This window comes from Sus scrofa, chromosome 15 (genome assembly GCF_000003025.6).
Source record: "Sus scrofa isolate TJ Tabasco breed Duroc chromosome 15, Sscrofa11.1, whole genome shotgun sequence".
Classification (NCBI taxonomy): Eukaryota; Metazoa; Chordata; class Mammalia; order Artiodactyla; family Suidae; genus Sus; species Sus scrofa.
Window position 1 is genome coordinate 138,455,414 of NC_010457.5, and position 27,331 is coordinate 138,482,744.

The window sequence follows — 27,331 nt, forward strand, 5'->3', positions numbered from 1 at the left end:
CAAAACAGCAACTTCACCATTAGCAGTCTATCGACAACTGGCCTTTCCCATTAGCTCAGACTGATGCAGGTGACTGAAAATAATACATGACTGACACAGCACTGTCCCACAGAAATAAGCAGGCTACGCCTGCGGTTTGAGCCTTTCTCATGCCGCCTCAGAGGGAACAAAAGGAGCCGTGAAATTAACATCCACATCTCCACAAGCAGAGACCCAAATCCTATCATTTCAGCCTGGAGTCCAAGTGAAAAGCATGCAGGAAGTCCTTCCACTCTTCGTTCACACCCAGCCTCTGAGACAGGGTGTGTCTCACATTTCTAGCTGTCTCCACAACGGCCCTTTCCAAGGCCCAGGAGCCCACATGCTCGTGGCTGCCAGGACAGACGGCTCTGTCTTACACCATGAGTTTGAAGCTGGCCGTTTTGACACATGCGTACCGTGGAACCGGCCCCCTAATAACAAGAGATCAGGGCCCCCCCCACAGGAAGTCCCCTCTGCAGGCACGCACCATCACCCGGCCCCCTGCCACGCGGGCTGCCTGGCACTGAGGAGCGGCTGTGCTGACTCTGGAACTGCAGGCAAAGGGCAGGGCAAGGCACAGACTTCTCTTTGTCCAAGACTCCCTGGCACTGCTGCAGGTGCGCCTGCTGCCCTGGGCCTCACTGAGCTGCAGATTAGGCATGGTGCCCACCATTGTACCAGTCACCTGTTGGCAAGTACTGGTCTCCATCAGGACTCAGGAGCACCACCTCACCCTCGTCTCCATTAGTACTCGGAGTACACCTGACCCCTGTGTCTCCGTCAGTACTCGGGAGTACAATGGACTCTCGCCTCCATCAGTACTCAGAGTACACCGGACCCTCGTCTCCATCAGTACTCGGGAGTACACCGGACCCTCGTTTCCATCAGTACTCGGGAGTACATGGGACCCTCGTCTCCATCAGGACTCAAGAGTACACCTGACCCTCGTCTCCATCAGTACTCGGGAGTACACCGGACCCTCGTCTCCATCAGTACTCGGGAGTACACCTGACCCTCATCTCCATCAGTACTCGGGAGTACACCGGACCCTCGTTTCCATCAGTACTCGGGAGTACACCGGACCCTCGTCTCCATCAGGACTCAGAGTACACCGGACCCTCGTCTCCATCAGTACTCGGGAGTACACGGGACTCTCGTCTCCATCAGGATTCAGAGTACACCTGACCTTCATCTCCATCAGTACTCGGGAGTACACCGGACCCCCGTCTCCATCAGCACTTGGAGTACACCGGACCTTTGTCTCCATCAGTACTCGGAGTACACGGACCCTCGTCTCCATCAGGCTCAATACCCTCTCTCCATCAGTACTCAGAGTACACCGGATCCTCGTCTCCATCAGGATTCAGAGTACACCTGACCTTCATCTCCATCAGTACTCGGGAGTACACCGGACCCCCGTCTCCATCAGCACTTGGAGTACACCGGACCTTTGTCTCCATCAGTACTCGGGAGTACACGGGACCCTCGTCTCCATCAGGACTCAGAGTACACCTGACCCTCGTCTCCATCAGTACTCAGAGTACACCGGATCCTCCTCTCCATCAGCACTCGGGAGTACACCGGACCCTCGTCTCCATCAGGACTCAGAGTACACCTGACCCTCATCTCCATCAGTACTTGGAGTACACCTGACCTTCATCTCCATCACGACTCAGAGTACACCGGACCCTCGTCTCCATCAGTACTCGGGAGTACACGGGACCCTCGTCTCCATCAGGACTCAGAGTACACCTGACCCTCGTCTCCATCAGTACTCGGGAGTACACCGGACCCCCGTCTCCATCAGGACTCAGAGTACACCTGACCCTCATCTCCATCAGTACTCGGGAGTACACGGGACCCTTGTCTCCATCAGGACTCAGAGTACACCGGACCCTCGTCTCCATCAGTACTCGGGAGTACACCGGACCCCCGTCTCCATCAGGACTCAGAGTACACCTGACCTTCATCTCCATCAGTACTCGGGAGTACACGGGACCCTCGTCTCCATCAGGACTCAGAGTACACCTGACCCTCGTCTCCATCAGTACTCAGAGTACACCGGATCCTCCTCTCCATCAGTACTCGGGAGTACACCGGACCCTCATCTCCATCAGGATTCAGAGTACACCTGACCCTCGTCTCCATCAGTACTCAGGAATACACCAGACTCTCGTCTCCATTAGTACTTGGAATACACCTGACCCTCGTCTCCATCAGTACTTGGAGTACACCTGACCTTCGTCTCCATCAGGACTCAGAGTACACCGGACCCTCGTCTCCATCAGTACTCGGGAGTACACGGGACCCTCGTCTCCATCAGGACTCAGAGTACACCTGACCCTCATCTCCATCAGTACTCGGGAGTACACCGGACCCCCGTCTCCATCAGGACTCAGAGTACACCTGACCTTCATCTCCATCAGTACTCGGGAGTACACCGGACCCCCGTCTCCATCAGGACTCAGAGTACACCTGACCCTCATCTCCATCAGTACTCGGGAGTACACTGGACCCTCGTCTCCTGATCAGGAGTACACCGGACCCCCGTCTCCATCAGGACTCAGAGTACACCTGACCTTCATCTCCATCGGTACTCGGGAGTACACCGGACCCTCATCTCCATCAGTACTTGGGAGTACACGGGACCCTCATCTCCATCAGTACTCGGGAGTACACGGGACCCTCATCTCCATCAGTACTCGGGAGTACACCTGACCTTCATCTTTATCAGCACTCGAGAGTACACCTGACCCTCGTTTCCATCAGTACTCAGGAATACACCAGACTCTCGTCTCCATTAGTACTTGGAATACATCTGACCCTCGTCTCCATCAGTACTCAGAGTACACCGGACCCTCATCTCCATCAGTACTTGAGAGTACACGGGATCCTCGTCTCCATCAGCACTTGGAGTACACAAGACCCTCGTCTCCATCAGTACTCGGGAGTACATCGGACCCTTGTCTCCATCAGCACTTGGAGTACACAAGACCCTCGTCTCCATCAGTACTCAGAGTATACCTGACCCTGGTCTTTCATTCCTTGGTGATGGTGAATAAAGGTGCTATGACCTTGAGAGCACAAGTCTCTGCATGGATGGAAGACTGTATTTCTCTTAGGAAATTACCTGGGTGGACTGGGTCATTGGGTAGGTGTGGGCTTACCTTTCTAGGAAACTGCCACAGTGCTGTGCCACTTCAGTGCCCACTGGCCATCTGTAGGAGCCCAAGGACTCCACACTTTTGCCAATGCTGGATTTGCTAAACTTCAACCCTTCCTGTGGATGTGAAGGGGCCCCTCAATGCACATTGCATCTCCCCAGTGACTAATGAACCTTTCTCATGTACTTCTTGCCCATTTGCATATCTTATTCTGTGAGGTATTGGTTCACATCTTTTGCCTGTGCTTTTTCAGCAGCTTGTTTTTTGGTCATTGAATTGTAGGAGCTCTTTATATATTTTGGCTCGAGTGCTCTGTCAGTCACAGGTGTTGTGAATTCTTTTTTCCTATCTGTGCCTTGTCTTTTTTATTTTCTTTTATTTTTATTTTCTTGTCTTACTTTATTTTCTGGTGCTTTTCAAGGCGTGAAAGTTTTTAATTTTGATTAGGCTTATGTCTTTGGCTTAGAGTTGATGGTTTTAGTATTCTAAAAACACTGTCTATCTCCTCACCAGGGTCATGAAAACTTTCTCCTATATTTCCTTATGGAAGTTTTAACAATTTAGCTTTATGGTCAGGCCTGTGGCATTCGAGCTGGCCATCGTGTGTGTGCGACGCCAGAGTGAAAGTGCAGTTCTTGCCCTAAGAAGATGAATTATCCAGCAGTTTTGCCGTCACACAGCAAGTAAGTGTGGTCCGTGATTGGGTTTGGTTTGGGTAACAAGACAAGAAAGCTGCCAAACCCAAAGTCAACAAATCTGTCCTCAATGGACTCTGCTGAGGTGAGTCCTCCCCCAGTGCAGCCTGTGGGCCCCTGGCCCTTGGGGAAGAAGGACCTCCTGGCCACATGCTGGAACCAGGGCAAGTGAGCCTTGTGCAGATGGGGCCTGATCCAGGCTGCCCATGCTCCCCGTGTCCATCTTCCTGGGACCTGCCCCCAGGCCTGGGCACCTAGCTGGTCCCCACCTCCCAGATGCGCCCCCTCCTCCCCAAAGCCCTTGCCCCCTGCAACCTCTTGGCAGCTCTGCCGAGACACCTCCTCCCCTGCAGCTCCCACGATGGGAGATGATGCACCTTCTCAGCCCACGGGCTCTGGCCTCTGCTCACGTGCAAGCCCCTCCTCCTGGCCTCTGTGCCTGCCAGGCTGGTCTTGGTAGTCCTGGCACCGGCTGCCCCCATCTGCCTCCATGTCACTGTGGCCACCATCTAAGAACTGAGGGGTGGTCTCCAGCGCCTACCACCCAAGCTTTTGAAACCCCCCCACTGATATCGCCTCCCCAGGACAGGTCCTGCCCAGAAACAGCTCCTGGCACTTGCCCACCCACAAATCACACCTTCTAAATGTTTCCTTCCAGCCACCTCAGCCTCCCTCCTGGCGAGGACCTGGGGGCACCTCGCCCCCTTTGCCCTCAGGGCTCCTCCCAGGTGGTCCCTGGACTGCCGCCACCACCACCCCCGCCCCGCTTGGCTTCTCTTCTGCCCTTTCCAGCTCAACACCACAACACCATCTCAACCCCGACCCAACCTGTGCGTCGCGTGGCATCCGCCTGGCCACCCCCCGAGGGGGAACAACGGTGCTGTCCCACAGCAAACCCAGGGCTGTTGCTAGAGGGGAGACCACGGATTGGGGCCACAGAACTTGCCCCGGATCCCCACTCACTGTCCCTCCGGGGCGCACGGCTGTCATTCGTGACTTTTCAGGGACCACTGGTGCCCTCAGCGCTCTGGGAGCTGAGCCGCTGGCTGAAAGGCATAACCGCCGGCCACCTGCTTGCTATGCGTGCAGCCTGCATGGGTGCGCGGCACCCAGAGACAGCCTGGGAATACAAATACCTTCCAGGCTGTGTTATAATAACTAGTGTCACCTACTGAAGCAAATGGGCTCCTTGCAATGGGACCTGGTGGCATTTGAGCACAAACCGTCATCCGCCTTGGGGCTCTAGAAGACAGGCATCTTTTCGCCAGTGTATGTGTGATAATCACACTTTCATTTGTGACAACTACCCTAGGAGGGCTCTTCCAGAATGAAGTGACCCTTGGACGTAGCAGAAAACTACACTCAAAGCAAAGATCTGTAAGGCGCCCTTGACCATGGCTTAACGCCACACGACACCATGACTCCACCTGCACCCAGACCTGTGTCAATGGCCGGGCCTCTGAGCCGCACACGGGCCTGGAGGAAAGACCCCCAAACACGACTCTCGCCATCGAGTTAAAGACTCAAGGCTCATCAGCTCTGAGCATGAACGAGGCACTTTTGTGGTCTCTGTCAGTTAGGTGGGCTCTGGGAGAGGGTTCTTAGTCGAAAAACAATACAGCTACCACAGGCGCTTCTGACTTGAATAAAATATTCCGTAGGTGCATGTGGACAATGTAGACCAGAGTTCCGGGAAAAGGGGTTCCTTCTGTGGCCAAAAAAAGAGCACGAGAAGCCAAGAATAAGGGTCAGGCACTGGCTCCACGAGCATGTGTTTAATGTTTGTTTAAAGATAGGCCCGGCTAGGAACCATGAGGTTGCGGGTTCGATCCCTGGCCTCGCTCAGTGGGTTAAGGATCTGGTGTTGCCGTGAGCTGTGGTGTAGGTCGCAGACGTGGCTCGGATCTGGCGTTGCTGTGGCTGTGGTGTAGGCCGGCAGTGACAGCTCTGATTCGACCCTTAGCCTGGGAACCTCCATATGCCGCAGGAGCACACCTAGCAAAGGCAAAAAGGCAAAAAAATAAAAATAAAGACAGGCCCGGGGTTCCTGCTGTGGCTCAGTGGGTTATGAACCTGATGAATCTCCCTGAGGATGCAGGTTCGATTCCTGGCCTCGCTCAGCAGGTTACAGATCCGGCGTTGCTGCGAGCTGCGGGGCAGGTTGCAGATGTGGCTTGGATCCCGCGTTGCTGTGGCCGTGGTGAGATCGGCAGCTATAGCTCCGATGAGAGCCCTAGCCTGGGAACTTCCATATGCCGCAGGTGCAGCCCCAGAACGAAAAAAGGGCAGGTCTCTGCACATCTGGATGACCGCCACATGTGGTAACCACCAGACCGCTTTGGTCCGACCACGGGTGCTGCTGCACTCGGGGGCTCCTAATTCCATGTCCTCCCACCTGCCTGCCAGGGCGAAGAGCGGACTGTCCCTCAAAGCCGTCCACGGGTCACGCGACCTGGGCCTGGGGGTGACGCATGCCCCTCCACTTACCCGTACCAGTAGCGGGGGTCGCTGGACATGCAGTGGTTCAGGTTCCGGTGGGCCAGCGCCTTCTTTTTGTTGAGGACAAACTCTTGTAGCTTCATCTTCACTTCCGTGCTGGCCACGGCACCTGGCACGGGAGAAAGCGGAGACGGTGACTCGAGGCTCTGCGGCGGGGGGCGCTCATCCACGTGCCAGCACAGGCAGCACAGGGATGGAGAGGGCGGGATTCCCATTCGGGACCCTGCCGAGGACGAGGGGAGGACTTCAGAGACCTTCTTCCCGGAGTAGTTACATAACTGCATTCTATTTAAAATGCAGATGCCACCAGCACACAAACCTACTGCTTCCCCGCACAAACCCACCGCTGAAGGAAGTTTTCTTATTCTTACATAAAGCGAGGTCCCGAATGAGGGACTGGAGGCAGGGTGCTTTCCTCCTCACTGCAGCCAGAAAGGAGAGGCTCAGCGGAAAAGGCTCTGTGCAACCTTAAGCATCACACCCGGGACCAGCGTGAAAGGGCGCCGGGAAGCCTGGCCTCCACTGCCCTGCGGACTCGGCTCCGGGCCCTGTCCAGCCCATCAGAGGGAGGTTTCTGTTCTTTCCAGCCTCCAGTCACCTACTTGGGAAAAGAGCTTTTGGGCGCAAGTTGGACTCAAGCTGAAAGCTTGTGTCGTGTGGCTTTTCTGGTGGTGGCGGCCGTAATTCTCAGCCCCACCTCCATCAGTACTCGGGAGCACACCTGACCCTGGTCCCCATCAGCACTCAGAAGAAATACCTGTCTGTGCCCCCGGCTCCTGGCACAGAGCTCCTCAAACCCTGGTGAATTCCTAATGATCAGGCGCTAGAAGCATCGCCCTAATGGGGCGAATCTGGGAGGGACCTGGATTGGGGCTGTCACCAGGAACACCAAGCCACAAGGAGAAGCTTGGGATCCTCAGCTCCACCCCATCCTCCAGGGACGGGGAGACGGGCTGGAAGGGGACCGAGTGACCACGGCCATGTGAGGAGGCCTCCCCGAAGCCCCACCTGCAGGGGTTCAGAGGCCTTCCGGATGGTGCAAACATCCACACCAGGAGGGGACCCCAAGTGCACGGAGCCGGAGGCTCCTGCGCTGGCGGCCCTGCCAGGCCGTGCCCTGCCTTCACCTGGCTGTTCCTCCTCTGATGGGGCTGAGCCCGTAACCTCTGGGCAGACAGGGTCAGGACCGAGGGAAGCGGGAGCATCCAACACCAGGGCACTGCCTGCTGGGGGAGGCGTCCGCGGGTCCGTGACCGGACGTGTCAGAGCGAAGAGCTCGGTGGAGTGGGGCGTCCGGGCGAAAAAGCGAAGGAGAAACACCGGACAAGAGAGCGGGTCTTCCCAACACGGGATGGAAAACGAGGTTTGGTCCTGAGTCGGATGCGCAAGGGCTTGTTTTTATGGAGTCCCCTCTCGTTTCTTCACCGTGATTCCGCCACTTCCTGGAAGCTTTGAAATCCGTCTTTTCACTGGTTTGGGAACTACTCAGCTTCACTTCATCCTCGTTTTCCTGGGATTGGATTGACTCATTTAGTTGTTTGCCATTATTATTTTTTCACGTTTCACGCTGATGTACGTGAAGTGGACTTTGGTGGATGAGGTGCTACAGATTTTGATGAACTGCTCATAAGTTAATATCGCTACAGGAAGAGTTCTCTCCTTCCTCGCATTCCGGCTACATCGGTCATTATTCACAAGCTGAATCTCTGGCTGGCTGGAAACAGGCCTGCGTTACAGGCAGCGGCCCACTGTGGCCGTTTCAGGACAGACTTCAGCACGTCCTGGACGAGGGTCAGGCAGAAGGAACCCTCAGAAACAGGGTCCCCCGTGGCTGCAGCGCTGCCTGAACTCGACCAGCCAGGAAGCACAAGGACAGCGCCCCACACGGAGTCCGAGTGCGTCTAGCAGGTGATCAGGACACAGGGGCTTTGTTCAGGCTTCTTGGCATCCGAGGAACCCAGCTCTTGTCACTTAAGCAGAGAAGCTCACCTGGGCTCCGTGGGTTAAGAAACCTCGTGCACACGGGTGTGCCAGCCACGGGCAGAGCGGCCCGGACCTGGGGTTGCAGACCCGGGGACACGCAGCAGAAAGGGACACGGGCAGAGTGACCAGAGCAGGTGGCAGGATGTGACCCAGAGACCGGAGGGATAAAACCCCACCTCCGCTTTTGAGAAGGCCCCGTCCCTCCAAAGGCAGCCAGTGCTGGACTCCGACCCCTCTGAACACTTTCAGCCTAACTGGCCCGTCTGAAAATCACACACTCACAGAAACACCGAAATCTGCCTAAAATGTGCCGGCCACACAGGTGCCTGGCATTCAGGCGGACGCCTGAGAAAGCGTGCAAAGGGCTGACCCCATCAGGACGCAAAGTGCCTCGAAGCCAGGAGGGAGGGCGGGGGGCCAGGGGGCCTTTAAGCAGCGACGGGTGTGCAGGGAGTGTGCCAGCGAAGGCCGACCCCGCCAGGAAGAAGCGGGAGCAGGACGAGGGGCTGGGGCTCCAGTGCGGCTGGCAGTGCAGTGACCGGCCAGCGCCCAGGACAGGAGGGCAACCCCCAGGGCCTGTTTGGGAGGTCGGCCTCCAGGTCCTTCCAGAAGGACGGGGGCGGGGGGGGATGACAGAGCAGGACAGGCAGCAGGGACTCAGGGCACAGGACCCGACCACCTGGTGCCGGTGAGCCAACCACCCAGAAAGTGCCCTTCCCCGGGGACGCGCCCTCCTTGCGGAATGGAACAACGGGCTTGCAGCGCAGGCTCCTGGGCTCCGAGGAGGGACAAGGGCAGACGCCCCAGCAGGGAGGGTACATGACAGATCCAGTACTGGCCCATCCCTGGGTGGATGAGGCACCCCCGAGGGACCCAACAGGCGGGGACCAGGATGGCGCCTGCGTCCCCCAAGCTCCCTGCAGGGCCAGCACAGAAAGAGGCGTGTCCACAGGGTCCCAGGTGGCCGTGGGCACGTGTGGCCCTCAGCCAGCTCAAGGGTGGGAGAGAGCACCTGCTGGGCCCTTACGGCGCCAAAGCAAAAGCCCCACTCCCTGGACGCAGCCTCCTCCCCATCAGAGGACCGGGAAGGCTCCTGGACAAGGAGACCAAACCGGAACACGCTGCCTCTCCTCCTCTTCGTTCTTTCAAGCACTCATCTCTCCAAAGAGTTCTCCACCTGAACGGAGAGTTCCGGAACCAACAGACACCGTCGGTTAGCGGACACCAAACAGGTCTAATGTTTACTCAAAACAATGAACTCCCGTTGATTGTCTTCCACTCCTTCGACGGGCTTTGCAGAGAACGTAGCAGGCGCGAGCACGGCGCCACGCTGGGGGTGGAGTAAGGAAGACCCAGGGTGCCTTCCTCCCCGGGCATCGGGACGAGCCCACGGGCACGGAGGGAGGGCGGGGCGCCGCCGAGGCCCAGACACAAGTGAGGACACGTGTTCCCAGCCGGGCTTCGGCAGGGCTCCTGCCTCGGAGGCTTCCCTGACTGCGCAAAGAGCTACGCTGAGGACCGCGGCTCCGTCTTTAACGCCAGCCCTGACGCCCTTTTCTAAACAAAGTGAATGACTTGCCTCAAGTCACCTTACGCCCAACCAGGCAGCGCCCGTACGTCACAGTGGGAGAAATGTACTTGCATTAGTTCCAAACGGCCCCGGGGGCTAAGGGGCCCCGCTCCTTGGACTTTTCTCTTAAGTATGAACTTAAAGACAGTGGATCTTAGATGCTGGAACAGGGTGAGTCTACATAAACCTCAACTGATTAAGGACCACGTGTTCATGAGGAATAAGAAAAACACCACGAACTCTAAGAATTCGTGCTCAATCACATCCACAGCATTCATTGCTACACGTAAAAGAAAGGGGCAGAATTACGGAAAATTAAAAAGCACAGTGTATGTCCGCAAGTGTAACAAAACTTTAAATTCAATATTCAAAGAGAAATTCAAAAAACACAAACAAGAAACTGAACAAGAGAGGCTTTGCACTGCATTTTCAAATGCTTAGAAGCTGGAGCCGCTGACGGCCAAGTGCCCCCCCCCCACCCCCTCCACGCCCCGTAAGCTGCACAACAAGAACCTCCTTCACAGGTGGGTCTGCCGGCCCAGGGCACAGAGGGGCCGCGAGTGGCGTCTGCCCGGACTCTGCCAGGCCCGCCTTCTCCAAGACCACACTCCGAGGGCTGCAAAGCCTACGCAAGCAAGCCAAGTGCTCAACCGTACCCAGTTTATTATTGATAATAAATCCTGACCACCCAAACCCACAACCTGAAAACCACGGGGCTGTTGCTGTGCTGAGCTGGCGGGAAGCGGAGAACATTCTAGGTCAGCAGGCAGTGCGGAAACGTCAACAGATCAAAATGTTTTCCGAAGCCCAAGCTTTTCATGTCCTGTGAGGCTGAAGATGCTCTTTTCATTGGAAGTTTCTAGTAAACTGGGAGGAACTCATTTAGACCAGCTGCCTTTGAGGAGCCTGGTACACCAGGGTCTGGTGGTGAGCTGGGCGCAGGTCAACCCATCTGCCCTCGCAACCCAAACCTGTCCTTGGAAACAAGGACGCCCTCCCCCCAAAGGAAACCACGCGAGATCTACACCGAGGCTCCGGCGAGGATCGGGTGGGAAGGGACGGGGCCGTGGCGGAGGCCAGGTGCGACCCTCGGCAGGTGCATCGCAGCTCTCTGTCCCGCCTGCCCGCTGCCCGCAGCACAGCCGTCCCGGGGTGCCTGGGAGGACCGGGCGCTGTGTCCACGGGCGGCTCCTATGGAAGGTGGACCCAGGAGGGAGACCAGGGAGCTGCGAGGATGCTCAGACGCCTAAACTGGGGTCGCGGCTCACCTGGACCCCGATCCAGCCTCCCCTGCACCAGAGTCATCCTGGGAGTTTTGGAAATGAGGACACTGACGCCCGCCCTCCGCTCCAGACCCGTGTGTCGTGACAACAGCGGTTTCCTGACGCCACGTGCTGCAGCCTCGGTGTGGTGGGTGCCCTGGCCGCCCTCTCAGCACAAAACAAGTGGTGGTGTGGACCAGCATGAACCAGCCTGGCGGTGGGCAGAGGGTGCCATCAGAGCTGGGGGGCCGGGAAGTGAGGGCTGGACACCATCTGACACATCAGCCGACTGTGGGGCCCCCGCCTGTGTTCACGGAGCAAGGGGCCCACGGACACCCCAACCTGTGATTCAGCTTCTCCGGACAACTCTGTCCTCACGCCTAGAATCCCGACTGGACCATCGGTGACCATCTAATTAATCATCATTCCATCTAACTGCTGCGATGGAACGAGCTGCGCCATTCGCACTCAGCAGGGACTTCAACCAGGACAACAAAAGTCAGCTCGCACGTGGACTGAAAACTCTCCGGATGTGCTTTCTACTTCAAACTGTCAGACGCTCAAAGTGAAAATCATTTAAAGCACATTTATTCTTTCCAGAGCGAAATGCTGCTAAGACTGATTCTAAAAGCTATTAATTTTACGTAGTAAAATGACGTAGAACATACAAACAGTTAAACAGATAAACTGAACATGAAGAGAAGACATTAGCTACACATTTTTAGAAAAAACAATATCCTTTTGGGAAGAAATTACCTATAAAAATTTACAAAATAATACAGGCACATCCGTTCAGATTAGATGACATTCTAATTCTAATTTAGAAAAGCTGCATCAGGTGCCACGGTTTCAGGGACACCATGAGGAGAGGGCCAGGGTGCAGCGCAGAGGGGAGGGGACCCCGGAGGACACGAATCCAACCGGAGAGCAACTCCGGCCAGGGGGAAGGGGGCTGCCCCCAGAGAAGCGGCAAGGGAGCTGAGCAAGGATCTGGGGAGAGGGAGCAGGCACTGGGCAGCGGGCACAGGGGGACGGGCCACCGCTGAGACCACAGGGTGCAGCTGAGGCCAAGGCCACGGCCCTGCGCTCTGATAAAAGCGACGGCGGGGACGCAGGGCAACACTCACTCCCGGGCGGTACTGGTGGGAGTGACACGTGGCCTGACAACTGTGGGCACTGCCTGGCCTCACGGAGGGATGCTGGGCACGGGCAGGCCCTCAGGGCCAGCCACCACTCCAGCTGCCCACCTGTCCCAGGAGACACGGCCTGGGATGCAGAAGCAACACCATCTGTAGGAGCCCAGGTATCTACGGGCATCAGTGGGGAGCCACCCGGCGCTGAATGCCAGGGGCCACGCGTGGCAGGAAGGGGAACAAGGCCTGCAGTACAAGAACTGACCTCACGCACGGCGCTGAGTGGAAGCAGCAAGACGCAACAGCCTGTGAACCAGGGGGTCCCTTTAAGCCCATTTCAAAAGCAGGCCGACTGGCTCTCTGGTGTTAGGTGCTGGGGCTGGAGCGGGGGTGGTACTGGGGGGGAGGGGGGTGCTGGAGGCAGCTCTTATCCTGGGCGCTGGCTGCACAGGCACGTGTACCGTACACTGAAGAGCTGCACAGCAGTAACAGAGTTTTAGACGTTCCCACTGTGGCTCCAGGAAAAGAACCCGACATAGCGCCTGTCTGTGATGTTGCAGGTTCGATCCCTGACCTCACTGAGTGGGTTAAGGATCTGGCGTTGCCGTGGGCTGTGGTACAGGTCGCAGACAGGGCTCAGATCTGGCGCTGCTGTGGCTGTGGCACAGGCCGGTGGCTACAGCTCCAATTAGACCCTTAGCCTGAGAACCTCCATATGCTGCAGGTGTGGTCGGAAAAAGAAGGGAAAAAATAGATTTTTAAACAATTTCAATTAGCAGAATTTATAAGAATCTTTAATACATCTATGCTCTATCTCGTGAGTCTACAGATGAAAATCTAACTAAAGCTTGTTAAAATGACTTGTCGAGCTGGCTACCCATTTTCAGCAGGTGGGGATAAAGGGTTCTGGGGCTCTGGGGATAATGTATGTGGGCAAGGTGGGTAATGACTCCTGTTTTTTCTCACAAGCATCAAAAGCGTCACGACACCAAATCCTGACACAGAGAGAAACGCACACCTGACTGGCTCTCCGTGTTGACGGGGAGTCAGGTGTTCACCTGAGCCCGGAGGTCTTGGGCAGAAACTCCCGGAGCCTGGGGACGGGAGTGTGAGCTCGCCTTGCTGATCAGGTCCTGGGGGTGTCACTGCCAACAACCAACTGTCAAGACGAAGAGGCCCCAGTACACGAGGGCGGGCTGCCCAGCCACAGCCCCGGGGACACAGCGCCTTGGGACACAGGTGCGCTGAACCCACTCACCTCGAAGGGCCGCGGCTTCCCTGTCCAGCTGGGCCCTCAGCCCGGGGCTGCGGCCTCCACGCACAGATGCGGGAATTCCTTTTTCTTTCTTTCTTTCTTTCTTTTTTTTTTTGAATTTTTTAGAGCTGTACTTGTGGCACATGGAGGTTCCCAGGCTAGGGGTCGAATCGGAGCCGGAGCTGCCGGCCTACACCACAGCCACAGCAACGCGGGATCCGAGCCGCGTCTTCGACCTACACCACAGCTCATGGTGATGCCAGATCCTTAAGCCGCGAGTGAGGCCAGGGATCAGACCCGCATCCTCAAGGATGCGAGTCGGATTCGTTTCTGCTCAGCCAGACGGGAACGGCCCGACGCGGGCACTTCAAAGCCTCCAGGGGGAAGAGCACCCAGAGGGCTCTCCTGCCCGAGATCGCGTCGGGCGTCTGGAGAGAACGACAGACACGCGGGGCGTCACACAAAGGCAGTCACGGCGGAAGCGAGAACCGGGGTCAAAGGGCAAGTGTCGGACCCGAGATGTCGGCTACTGAGTCTCCTCCCAGCTCGGGCACCTGGCTTTAAGGTGCTCACGACGCTCTCAAAGCAAAAGAACCCTGGACGAGTTGAGGCCGCGCACATGCGAGGCTCGTGGCGCAAACACGAGGTACTCTGTGCTTCTCGCCGCGTCTCAAGTCTCGAGCCCTTAATGCGAACCAGTGGGGCCGAGTGCCCCCTGCAGCCCCAAACGAAGGCGCAGCCGGGAACCAGCTCTGAAGCTGGGGTGCCCAGAAACGGCCTGGGGTGATGCCACCAGCCAGGCTCGGGGGAGAGGGGCGGCGAAGCCCCCAGCCAGGGGTGCCCAGGGTCAGAGCCACGGGAGGGCCGCCCGTGTGCCCCGCACACTTACTCTCTTTGCCTTTCTCCTTGTTCTTGAGCTGCTGCAGCTTCTGCTCCCGGTGCTGCTTCTCCAGCTCCTGCTCCTGGCGGTGCCTCTCCAGCTTCCGCTGATGCTCCAACAGCTCCTGCTGGTGCTTCATGGCCAGCAGCTCTTGCTGTTGCTGCGAGCAGGGAGGGAGACAGATGGTCAGAGTCTGACTCCCAAACGGGGACAACGGGATGGACACAAATCCCAGAAGGGCCGGCATGTCTGGGCGCCGGCGTGGCGCCCAGGGCCTCAGCCCCTCCAAGCTCCCAGGAGACAGCCTCGCCCCGTCTGCACAGGCTGCTCGAGGGTCTCCCAACCGTTTCCTGCTAAACGCCAGGAATGAAAACACAAACGCCCGAACCGCTAGAAGAAAATACAGGTGTGGGAGCCTGCTACCTCGTAGCTGGGAGTGCCTTTCTGAGAAGGACGCAGAAGAGGAGGAGCCGCTGTGAACACCCTGGGAAACTGCCCGGCACTTTCGGACAAAGTGGGCCGCACGCCTGCCCAGGACCCAGCAACTCCAGGACCGGGACTGAACCAGGAGACATGGCAACACATCTGCACCAAGCCCCGCACGAGGCTGAGGAAGCTCGTGCCGTGACCACCCAGCCCCCTGCATGCCCCAAACGCCCGTCAGCCATGAACCCAGGGGCAGAAGTGCCCGTTGGGACACGAGAATCCCCCCCAGCAAGAATAAAGAGTGGACTGCCGGAGTTCCCTCACGGCTCAGTGGGTTAGGGACCTGCTGTTGTCACTCACTGCTGTGGCTCTGGTTACACCAGTGGCGAGGATTTGATCTCTGGCCCGGGAACTTCGGCAGGTCGAAGGTGTAGCCAAAAAAAAAAAAGAGAGAGAGAGAGAGAGAAACTACAGACACAGGAAAAAACACGGATGGTTGTAAAACTAGCAAAATCAGCCAGCCGAGGGCTGACAGGGCTGGGGCTCGGGGCGCAGAAAAGAGGCAACACACAGAGATGGTATTTACATGAAGTTCTGGAACAGGAAATCCTAAGACACGGCGATAAAATCAGAAGGCGGCTGCCCCTCGGGTGAGGCAGGAGGCCAGGCAGGAAGGAGCTCCAGGGCGGAGGCAGCGTTTGCACAGATGCTCACGCCTCTCGAGAACGCTGAGCAGACACTCAAGGTCTGTGCGCTTTGTCGTGTAAACTACATCATCCTCTCATTTTTAATTTTTGTCTCTTATGGCTGCACCCACAGCAGAGGTAGGTTCCCAGGCCAGGGGATGAGTTGGAGCGGCAGCTGCCAGCCTGCGCCACCGCCACAGCAACCGGGGCTGCTTAACCCACTGATCGGGGCCAGGGGTCAACCTGCGTCCTCACGGATGCAGTCAGATTGGTTTCTGCTGAGCCACGACGGGAACCCCTCATATCACATATTTTAAACAATGTGACGTAGCTGACAGCGTAAAAAGTTATCTTCATAACAGATACAAGGAACGAAGCGAAAATCAGAAGATGGAGAAGGCTTCACGGCATGTACGGCGTGGCGCTGGCAGCTCCAAGCGACGACGGGGTAAGTGGCCCACGAAGAAGGTGAGCAAGAAGGACCAAGAGATTCGTGGAAGAAGCGGCCGCAAATGAAAGGGAAACCAGCGTTCGACCTCACGAGCCACCCGTCCCGCCGTCACTTCTCCTGGAAAAGGTCAGAAAGGGCAAGCTGGCCGCTGCTGACCGGGGCGGGGGAGGCTCAGGTCAGCGCCGTACGGGAAGCGGTTTTTATGACCAGCAAAAGCCCTGGGGCTGCCTGGCCGGAGCCACCTGCACCCGCTGACGCCTCCCCCCAACTCTGTCCCTCCGCTTCTTTGTGTGTCTCCCTCCCTCTGCCTCTCTGGCTGTCCCCCCGTCTGTCCCCCATCCCCCCCATCTCTCTGTCCCCATCCCCACTCCTCTCCTGGGGGCGGTTTCCTCCATGGGGGCCCCGGAGCCTCTCAGGGGCCAGGCTGCCCGCTCCCCTGCGCCCCGCCACCCTCCTCCCTCCACACGGGGACCGCAGGACCTGCCTGCCCAGAGGAGAGGGCACGGGAGGCAGGAGCAGGAGGGGACGGGCTGGCCTCCCCAGTGCTGGCTGCACACAGACTCTGGGGTCTTCACCAGTGACAAGTGGCTTGTGGGGACACAGAGGCAAGTGAGTATGGCCTGAGCCCCAGAGAGTGGGGATGGGCCAGGCTGCGGGCCCCACAGCGCCCAGGACGGGGGCTGCAGAGACGCCAGTGTCCAGCCCCCACGCGGCCGCACACACCTCGCACGGGCCCACGTGGTGCAGCAGCCTGTGCAGGGGCGGATCTGCCAGGAACGGGAGCCCCGCTCAGAGCCGCCCGTGGGGTCAGGGACACTGAGCGTCACTTGTAAGAGATTTCTATGAAAAAAAAAAAATGACCTTCTAAACAACGGCTAACAGGAACTGGGGGACAGGAAGGAAGTTCCCGAGGGCTTTGTGGCTGGATGCCAACCCCGGGTGAGTGACTGTCGCCAGCAGTTGGTTTGACCATGCGCTGGGCTTCAGCCCCGTCAAACTGGCATCGCCGTGTCTGTCTGTAAGGCCGGCTTCAGAGCTGCGCTAATAATTTCAAAACAGTGAAGTTTTCTTCTCTTTTGAAAGGAAAACCAGGAGTTCCCATCATGGCTCAGCAGTAACGAAGCCAACGAGCATCCATGAGGACGCGGGTTTGAGCCCTGGCCTCACTCAGGGTCCGGCGTGGCCGTGAGCTGTGGCGTAGACCAGAGACATGGCTCAGATCCCGCGTTGCTGTGGCTGTGGTGTAGGCTGGCGGCTAGAGCTCCAATTCAACCCCTAGCCTGGGAACTTCCATACACATGGGTGCGGCCCTAAAAAGACTAAAAAATAAAAAATAAAAGGAAAACCAAACTACACCACTAGGACTGACGAGCAAACAGAGTCGGGGAAAAAGAACGTGTCTCTGGTTCTTGGTTTCACTCCCGGGGCGGCGCTCAGAGCTGCGTTTGGGGCAGTTTCACTCACCCTCCCCGAGCAGGGCGCACCCAGGAAGGTACGTCGGCAGAGGAAAGTCTCTGTTGATCGGATAGATTCCGAGGATGCTGCCCAAGGGCCTCCGGGCCGTGTCTGCAGGTGTAGGCGCTCAGTGGTGTCACCAGGCTGCTGCCAGGCGCTCTAGGATTGACCGGCATTGCCCGCCTTACGGAACAGACACCTCAGAAGGGGCTGCCTGGTGCCGTCAAGGTCAGGAGGCCAAGGCCAAGGACCAGGCCGTGTCCTGAACGACACATCCTATAACGAGGAACTTGGCCCCCGAATTGCTGGACAGCCCCGGGCTCCCTTTCACCTACTCGGTACTCGCTTACTGCGTAAAAGAGGCGCAGGCAGAATGTGCTTGCTGCCGTATCAGTATCTGCTTTTCAGCCAGAACCCGGAAGCAAAGTGAGACCTTTCAGTGATCTTTCCAGAGCGACTTGACACGACCACCCCACCCTGGCGGCTGAAACTCACAGGACCACAGAGCTCCCAGCAAAGCAGTGCTGCCGCGGAGTTTTCATGAAATTAAAAACAACAACTCTGATCCCAAAGACGTCCCGCGGCCCGACGGCACGATCCTGTTCATCACCGCCTTAGAGGCACCGGACCTTTCTACTGACGCACGGCGACGACCACCTGCCCGCTGCAGGCCAGCAAACGGCGCTGAGAACAAGCCCCGTTCACAGGGCCACGTTCCGTTCCGGCTCTGTCCCCTGACCCTCTGGCAAAGCCACGTGCTGCCCTCACGGCTTCTGGGAGATGAAGGTGGGATGAGGGTGAGCTGCAGTGAGAGGGCTGCCCACGGTCACGCGCAGCCTCAGAAACAGGTGCCTGGCCCCCGTCGGCTGGGAAGGCCGGCTCCCAGCTGCCCCAACGGCGAGTGACGGGCACGCGTCTCAAGCGCAGGGCTCGGGCTGCAGAAAACAGGACCCAGAGACACGCCCGGGTCCTGTATCAGGTAAAATCCCTACAGTGACCCGCAGCGGGCACCCTGCTCGCACGCGAGAGGGTCGAGACTATTCCACGGGGAAGGGAGAAGCGCTGCGTTTTGCACAACTGAAAGCCAAGGATGGGTCGTTCCCACTGTGGCCCAGGGGGTTAAGGATCCGACGAGTACCCACGAGGATGCAGATTCGATCCCTGGCCCCAACCAGGGGGTTAAGGATCCGGCGTTGCCGGGAGCTGTGGTGTAGGCCGGCGGCTACAGCTCCGATTCGACCCCTGACCTGGGAACCTCCATATGTCACAGGGGCAGCCCTAAAAAGGAAAAGAAAAAAAGAAGAGAAAAACGGAGTATGAACACTTTAAAATAAGATGTATGTCTACCTAATTTTTCTAAGAAGGAGAAAAAAAAGCAATGATAACAGATTATGTAAATTTAATCAGTTTAAGCCCGAATTGTCTTTCCGGCCAGCACTAAACCCAATAAAAAATGAGAATCAAAAATAAGTCCCTATAATTCAGCTTCCTTGACTCGAGCGTCTGAATTACAAATATTCGAGTGGAAACACCACCTCATTTTTGACTTGAAACAGCCAACTGAGGAGCTCCCTGGTGGCCAGCGGTAAGGACGTGGCACTGTCACTGTGATGGCTCAGGCCACTGCTGCAGGCAGGTTAGATCCCTGGCCAGGACCTTGTGCATGTGATGGGTGTGGCCAAAAAATAAAATAAGATCAAATAAAATAAAATGAGACACTGCTACACTGCAGGACAGAAACTGGGGCTGGGAAGCCCCCCACTGCCCTGCAGAGGAGAGGCCCCCGGCCTCCGGGGAGCAAGTGCCTCTGTGCAGCCGCAGCCGTGGATGACTGGCAGTCCCAGGTGGGAGCGGTCACGTTCACAGAAGCGTGTTAATCCTGCCACAGGGCTGCGTCCACATCTGCTCAGAAGCCAGTCCTCCACCCCGGAGTCGACGAAATACTTAGTGCCGAGGCCGTGGCCACGGAGAAGGCCGAGCTGTCTGGAGCCCGCAGGCGCAGCAGGTGCCTGCCCTTCCGCATGCGGGGCTGGGGGCCCCAAGGGCCCGGGGGCTTAATGTCCTGTCTGACGGCCACACATACAAGGACCCCGGGCGGACCCTGGGCCCTGTGAACTCATCGTGGGCTTCTTTTTAAAGGTCAGGGCTATTTCCTGACCTTCCGTGTACCGCAGACTCACCGCAGCAAATCTGAAAATAAGAACAGAGAAAGCCGCGCATGGCCCTGCCTCCGGGGGACACTGAGCTGACGTCTGACAATCATCTTCCATCTAGTCGCCCATTCGGTCCCGGCTTCAAAATCAAACCAAACTCGCCAACAACCAGGAGCAGTCTCGCAACGTTCTCAGGTCACCTGCCTGCACGGGTATATCCTTAAGTTGGGGTTTTATGAACCACGAAAGGTACGACACGCTTCCTACACATCTGCCCGGTGACCCTGCTCACGCAGAAAGAAGGTGCCCCGGGCCACGGCCCCCGGGCAGATGTGGAGCATCGGCAGTAATCAGACGGGCCCCTGGACCTGACACTCACGGTCCCACCCAAATCAGACACTCAGAGGCCACAGGGACCAAAGGGTCAGCCATCAGCACGACTGGAGGAGGGGGCGGCTGGCACCACAGACGCCTGGCACTGGGGTGCGGGCTGGGCCACAGCGGGCGCTCCTGGAGGGACACTGCTGTGAGCAAGGTGGGGGCCAGAAGGGGGGTGGACACAAGAGGAGGGAAGAAGGGAGGGCTGGAGGAGGTCGAGGGAAAGCCCCCCCGCCCCCCACCCCCACTGTGGGACACTCACTCCCCTTCCCGGCCGGGTGCCCTGGAAGCTGCATCCCCTGAGACCAGAGGAGGGTCCCGCCCTCCGCAGGGCATCCGGCCCGTCCCCTCCCCCACCAGCTCACCACCCCCTGGACCCTCGCCCCGTGGCAGCTCCGGGCTGACTGAAGACTCAGGCTGTGTCTGACCCCATCTGCTCTCTGCAGGCCTGCCGCCCGCACACAGTAGGTCTCAGTGGGCCTGAGGGTCCTGGACTGGCCAAAGGCGTGTGCTTTTCAGCAAGAGCCGGTGAGGAGGGCGAGAGAGCCACGTGGCAAGTCAACATGAGAGAAGGTTTTCTTCGCAGAACAAATTCCTACAGCTGCCCCCTCGGGAAAAAGACAAAAGATTCCTTTTCTTCTGCCAACCACAGGCTGCCTACGGCACGGAGGGCACCGTTACAGGTGAGCATGACACTCCCGTGTGCCACCGAGGCCTGGCAGCGAAGGAAGGCCGGGCCCAGCTCAGCAGCCGGAGTGGCCTTCAGCGCCCCTTGGGGCAGCAGGTCAAATAAGGCCACGCACCTGCCCACAGACGACCTCCCAGGAGCCCAACGTGCCGGGTTTACAAGCAGCTCCCTGGCATAAGTGTGTGGGCACGGAAGACGCAGCACTCTGCCAGGCCCCAGGCTTATGCCAACCAAGTGTGTCCTCCAGGGCCACTCAAATGGCCTCAGGTGACCAGGCAACCTCTCTTCAGCCACCTGGAGCGGGCAATGGAGCAGCAACACCACAGCCTGGCTCCCGGCGCCGTAAAACTAGGTCCCCTTCCAGTTGATCCCTTTTCTTGCGAGAAGGAGAGTCAGCCGCTCAGGTAAACAGCTCTAGCAACACTGCTGTCCATGGAGACCGCACAAAGCACACGCGGACTGTGCACACGCGCACACACACACCCCCAGACTGCGCACACGCACACGCACACACAGGTCAGCCTTACTAGTAAAAGAGGACATGCAAATTAGAAGCATGGAAACAGTTTTTCTTTTTCGCCCATTAGTCTGGGGACACCCTGCCAGGCGTGGGGAAGACAGTCCAGGCTGAATTCACCTGCCCTGGAGGGCGCAGGCGCTTCTCCGGAGGGCAGGCTGGCAAGACGCTTTAAGTGTGTGTCACACACACAGTACTTTCCATATGAAGGGATTTATTCTGAGTAACTAACTGGGCAAGTGTGCCAATCTGTGCAGGGGGTGGTGACGGCAGCCTGGTTCCCAAACAGGAACCCAGGACGGCACCTGCCAGACAGAACTGTCAGGTCCCCCAGCTCCCCTCTGCCTTCCTTATTCCAAACGCAGCAGAGTGACGGGCGGTTAAATCAGAGGTCAATGAGAGGTCAGTCACCTCTGTTCTCCTTCAACCACCAGTTTACCCATCAGGAGCCACCCTCAGAGGTCCACCCTCTTGGAAAAGCCCATGGACAGGCCTGGTCGCTGCCCCGGCTCCTGAGCCCTGTGACAGCCGAGAAGTCGATGGAGCTGTTTAATGTTTTGCCCTTAATGGCATCATCCAACACGCCGCACGTAAGACTCTCACAGAGACGCGGGGATCTTGATTTGCATCCGTGTGACTTGTTTTTACTCATCTGAGTACTTCACGCACATACGTGAAGTCACCTAGGTACCCCGGAGGCAGTCTGGGTTCGGGGGGCCCCAGTGCCAGTGGGTGGGGCAGCGGCAGTGGGGCCCCTGGTTCCGGACGACTCTCTCTTGCATTTGCACCCTATGGCCACAATGGACAGGGTCACGGGTGCACACAGAGGGTCCAGGAACACAGCCATGGGCCGTGGCCAGGCTGCCAGATAACATGGCCTGTCTAGGGACTCTGCTGCGGGCCCATGACCTTGGCAACCAGGCTTGAAACTTGTCCTAAAGCCCACAGAAGACTAGCTGTTCTAGGCAAACACTGTGGGATGCTACTCGCAGGAGGTCCCTAGAGCAGCGGGATTCACGGAGACTGAAGGACAGCTGCCCGGGGCTCGGGGAGGGGTGGGGAGGGAGCGTTTCATGGGTCAGAGCTTCACTTTGCGGGGTGAAAAGGTCCACAGGCGGATGCTGGCGATGACTGTGCATCAGAGGAAGGTCCTCAACGCGCCTGAACTGCGTGCTTAAAGACGAGAAGCTGGACCACTGGACGCCATGCGTCTTCACTGCGATAAAGACCCCGAGTCCGGGGTGTAGCAGAGCCTCGAAGAGCTCAACATACAGTAGGTACCAGATAGTCCAGCAATTCGACGCCCACGCACAGACCCAAACGAATCGGAAGCAGGTGCTCAAACCAAATCTGTGCACCAACGGTCACCGGAGCACGTGTCACAGGCCCCAAACGTGGCGACAGCCCGAATGTCCATCAGCGGATGAAAAGACAAACAAATGGGGAGAGGCACACACTGAATGCTCAGCTACAAAAAAGGCCAACGTGGCGCCACGTGCTGCCACGTGGAAGAACCTCGTGGACGCCTGGCTCACGACACTCCGAGTGGGTGCCGTCACGGGAGCATCGGGACGGGCAGATTCGGAGGCCGAAGGTGGGTTGGCGCTGCAGGGGCTGGGGTGGGAGGGCTGGCGGGGTGCAGGGTTTCTTCACAAGGTCGTGAAAACCTTCTGGAACCAGATTAGCGGTGACGGTTGCACCACTTTATCAACGTACGGAATGTCACTGAATTGTACACCTCAAAACGCCCAAACCACGAGTTTTATGCTACGTGAACTTCACCACAAGAAAAAAAAATAAGAGAAAAACTAAGTGTTTTTCAACCAGAGAAAGAAACAGAGAGAACAGGGGTCCGTCTCTGGGCCGTGGGTTGAGAAGGTGGGTCCTGAGACTGACGCCGGGAAGGAAGGCAGCCGGGGTCTCCACCACGTGCCCCCTCCTGCCCCGCTGGCAAAGGAGGCGGGCGAGCTCGTCTGGGACAACCACCCTCAGTGCAGATGCAGCTCGGATCCAGAGTGGCTGTGGCTGTGGTGGAGGCCGGCAGCTGCAGCTCCAAGTCGACCCCTAGCCTAAGAACGTCCATATACCGCAGGTGCGGCCATAAAAAGAAAAAGAAAAGAAAAAGAAAAAAAGGAATCTGACTGCAGTGGCTCAGGTCGATTCAGAGGTAAGGGTTCAATCTCTGGCCCAGGGCCGTGGTTAAAGGATCTGGTGTAGGTTGCAGCTGAGGCTCGATTCAATCCTTGGCCCAGGGACTTCCAAATGCCATGGGTGCGGCTGTGAAAATAAATAAACAAAACTAACAAGGGAATCAAGGGCTCTACTCTACACCCACAGGAACAGAGCAGACAATCAGAAGAAGAAACATTCGACTCATAATCGGAAAAGATGACACACCCAGGAACAATCAGATGTAAATGTACAGGTCTCACGTGAAGACACACGCCTCAGGTCACAGGCAGCAACGCCAGGTGCCTGGATTGGAGAGTTAACAGCAGCAGGTTATCAGCGAGTCAGTTTCCAGAACAGGTGTGGGGACTTTATGGGAAATGATCCCGACGCCCCCCCGGACGGAGAGAAACGTGTGGGAGCTGAGCTCGACCAGGCGGACCCCGAGTCCCGGAGCAGAGGCTCCTGCCAGGCCGGGGGTAAAGCGGGAGATCACCACGTGGCATCTCTGCTGCAGGATGAAGCTGGCCAGCTGGAACCGGGGAACTAAGCTGGTGCAGACCACGGCCTGGGGGCCAGGCGGGAGAGCAGGAGGGCACTGCGTATGGGCACTGCGTATGGGCGGGAGAGCAGGAGGGCACTGCGCCACGTTTCCATTGCAAACATTAGAAACATGAATTCTGGAGTTCCTACCGTGGCTCAGCGGAGAGAAATCTGACGCGTATCCAGGAGGACGCAGGTTCGATCCCTGGCCTCGCTCAGTGGGTTAAGGACCCGGCGTTGCTGTGGCTGTGGTGTCGGCCAGCGGCTCTAGCTCCGATTCGACCCCTAGCCTGAGAACCTCCACATGCCACGGGTGTGGCCCTAAAAAGAAAAAAAAAGAGAAAGAAACAAATCCCTTTGATCAAGTGTTGTAAACACTGACAATGACACCACGAACCCCAAAGCGCCAGGCGGAGGTGACAGCGCCACCCTGGCCGGGGACCACCTGGGCCATCTGGACGCCCCGACCAGCTTCCTGGACAGAAACTCCGGCCAAGCGCACGCCTCTCCGGGCCCCGGACCTCGGCGGCACCCCCTCCCCCGCCCCCCGAGAAGAGGACGGAGCGGGGATGAGGCTCGGCCGGCGGCACAGGCTCTGCTCAGAGGCCACGTGCAACGTGAGGACGGGAGCCGCACGAAGGCCCCGGCACCCAAGGCTAACGATCGCCACGTTTAAGAACGAGTCCCTTTTTCCTTTTAAACCCCATTCGAGCTCACAGCCGATTTAAGGACACTCATTGGACACTGTGCTCGAGACACCCGTCGGACAAACACCGCGGTGTTGCTCACAGCACCATAGCTCGTGCAGGGAGCCCCGATGTCATCACACGACTGCCCAGCTCAAGTGGCTTTAACCCAATGCTCTCTGCTTCAAATGGAGCTAAAAACACAGACACTGTGACCTGGAGCCGCGCCTGTGCCGCCGAGGACCAGGCCCAGTGCTTGGGGCATCGGGCCTGCAGAGTGCCCGGTGGCCGGGTCCCGCACAGGCTGCTCCCAAGCCCGCAGGCGCCCACGGGAGCCCCAGGAGGGGACCCGCTTCCGTCTCCAAAGGGGCAGCCTGGACTCTTGCAGCACCGGGCGAGGAGGGAAGTGGGGTCAGGGAGACGAGGCCCCCCAGGCGAGGCCCCGGGAAGCCCGGCCCCGAGGCGGCAGCACGTGTCCTGCTCACTAGTGCTCCCTGCCGACCCTCACGGAGCGGGCTTTGTTGATGTCGCGATGTCTCACTTCTCTTCCTGCAAAAGCTACAGATGCAACCGACACAGACGTGAGGACGCGCACAGCTGGCATCTTCCTCGATCCTGTCCGCACAGAACCCACCATCCCGAGTTCACGGGACCGTCGCTCAACCAGACGCCGTTTGAAGGAGGACGAGGGTGCGAGGGAAGGAGCATGGCAAGGCAGGTGCAACTCAGCGAGCAGCCTGAGGCCTCCTGCTGCCAGGCGCTTGCTGGGACCGCGGAGGCCAGAGGTGGGATCAGGCCGCTGCGCGCGGGCCGGGCTGCAGGCACGCAGGGGGGTGGCCTCCAGGGACACGCACTGCTTCACCTCAAAGTGAAGAGACGTGGCCCCTGGTGACCTAGGAGCCCGGGAAAGGGGCTCTGACTGCAAGGACCGGGAAAAGGCAGGCTGCGGTGACCTGCCGGCTTCCAAGATGAGAAAACAGCCCGGGATGCTGGTAGCAGAAGTTCAGAAAGATGGCTGGTGAGCAGGTGAGAGACCATGCTGCACAGGCGCTCGCCGGTTCCCGGATGGGGAGCCAAGGATGAGCTTCGAACGGCTTTAGGAGCCACAGGAATGAGGCGGCAGCTTCAAAGACAAAATGAAATGGGCGGCCTGGGGGGCCCTTGTCGGCCCCGAAGGAGGACACCTGAACTTGGGCTAGCAGACGTCAGGTCCCTCGGCTGCCCAGAGCGTCCTCCTGGTCCTGGAAACCCGGGAGCTGCTCAAGGCCAAAGACACCTCAGGGCAAGGCCTCAGCAGGAAGTGGGCCTGGTGCCCGGCCTGATGTCACCCCTGTACCCGGTCCCCCTGCACTGCACAGAGTGGCAGTGGCAGCGAGGTTGTCCCACGCTGACCTCAGAAGCCTGCAGAATCCAGGCAAAAATTAGGAGCAGCAGCAACCAAACCACCAAGACCCAGGGTCTCGGGTGCAGCCCCCACAGGCAGAAAGAGGCGATGCAGCAGCTATTCTGCCCGGTTCCAGGGGGCATCCACCACCTGGGCACCGGCTAATGGCCGAGGAAGCCAAGGCCAACTGGGTAATGTCTGGCCATTGGCTGTATTGGTCTCCATGGAAAGACCGTCTCAGAAGCACCGGGTGACACAATGAGCTTTTTTTTCCCTTTTCTTTTTTAGGCCGTACCTGCAGCATATGGAAGTTCCCAGGCTAGGGGCTGAATTGGAGCTGCAGCTGCAGCCTACACCACAGCCACAGCAAGGCGAGATCCGAGCCAAGTCTGCAGCCTATGCAGTGGCTTGCAGCAACACTGCATCCTTACCCACCGAGCAAGGCCAGGGATCCAACCCGCATCCTCAGGGGCAATATGTCAGGTTCTGAACCCACTGAGCCCCAACGGAAACTCCCACATAGGCTGCTCATTCTCCACATCCCTGCTGCCTAATCCAGGTGCCACTAACCACATGTGGCTTTGAGGCAGCTGGAAGGAAGCTGGTCCGAACGGACACACAGACGTGTGTCGGGTCCACGAGGTTCCCGAGCCGCAGCACAAACAGGAGTGTGGACATGGGCCACGGACTAGAATACGATTTAAGAAATGAGGTTCGGGGAGTTCCGTCGTGGCGCAGTGGTTAACGCATCCGACTAGGAACCATGAGGTTGCGGGTTTGATCCCTGCCCTTGCTCAGTGGGTTAACGATCCGGCGTTGCCGTGAGCTGTGGTGTAGGTGGCAGGTGCGGCTCGGATCCCGCGTTGCTATGGCTCTGGTGGCTGTGGTGCAGGCCGGCAGCTGCAGCTCTGATTGGACCCCTAGCCTGGGAACCTCCACATGCTGTGGGTGAGGCCCTAAAAAGACAACAAATAAAATAAATAGATAAATAAACAGTCAGTGGGAAAAACTGGAGAAGGGGTCAGGTCCCAAGAGAAAGAGAAAGTTGATTTGTGAACACAGCACCCAGAGGTGATCCCCCGGCCACGTGCTGGTGGTGTTTCTATTTACAGACATGTGTCTGTAGATGACACCCGATGACCAGCGCTGTCCTTGCTCTAAGGCTGCCTCTGCACCAGGACTTCTAAGAGTTGCTTCTCACTACTGGCCACATGGCCACAGGGTGCTCGGCCGGTGCCTGACTGCTGGACACGTGGGCATCCAGCACGTGTTTCTGAGCAGCACAGCTGGATGCGTCCTTGCACGCCCACCTCCGTGCACGGTGGGGCTCCAG

The 27,331-nt window shown here is 58.0% G+C and overlaps 1 protein-coding gene across 6 annotated transcripts in view; it reads right to left on the reverse strand.

Moving 5' to 3' along the window:
* The window catches only part of HDAC4 (histone deacetylase 4), a 279,030-nt gene that overhangs the window by 77,177 nt on the left and 174,522 nt on the right, over positions 1–27,331 (reverse strand). For all 6 annotated transcript variants that reach the window (XM_021075899.1, XM_021075896.1, XM_021075897.1 and 3 more), the window contains 2 exons: positions 14,472–14,622; positions 6,368–6,488 (listed from right to left, as the gene is read on the reverse strand). In XM_021075899.1, coding sequence (XP_020931558.1) covers positions 6,368–6,488; positions 14,472–14,622 — 272 coding nt within the window. The remainder of the gene's footprint in view (positions 1–6,367; positions 6,489–14,471; positions 14,623–27,331) is intronic.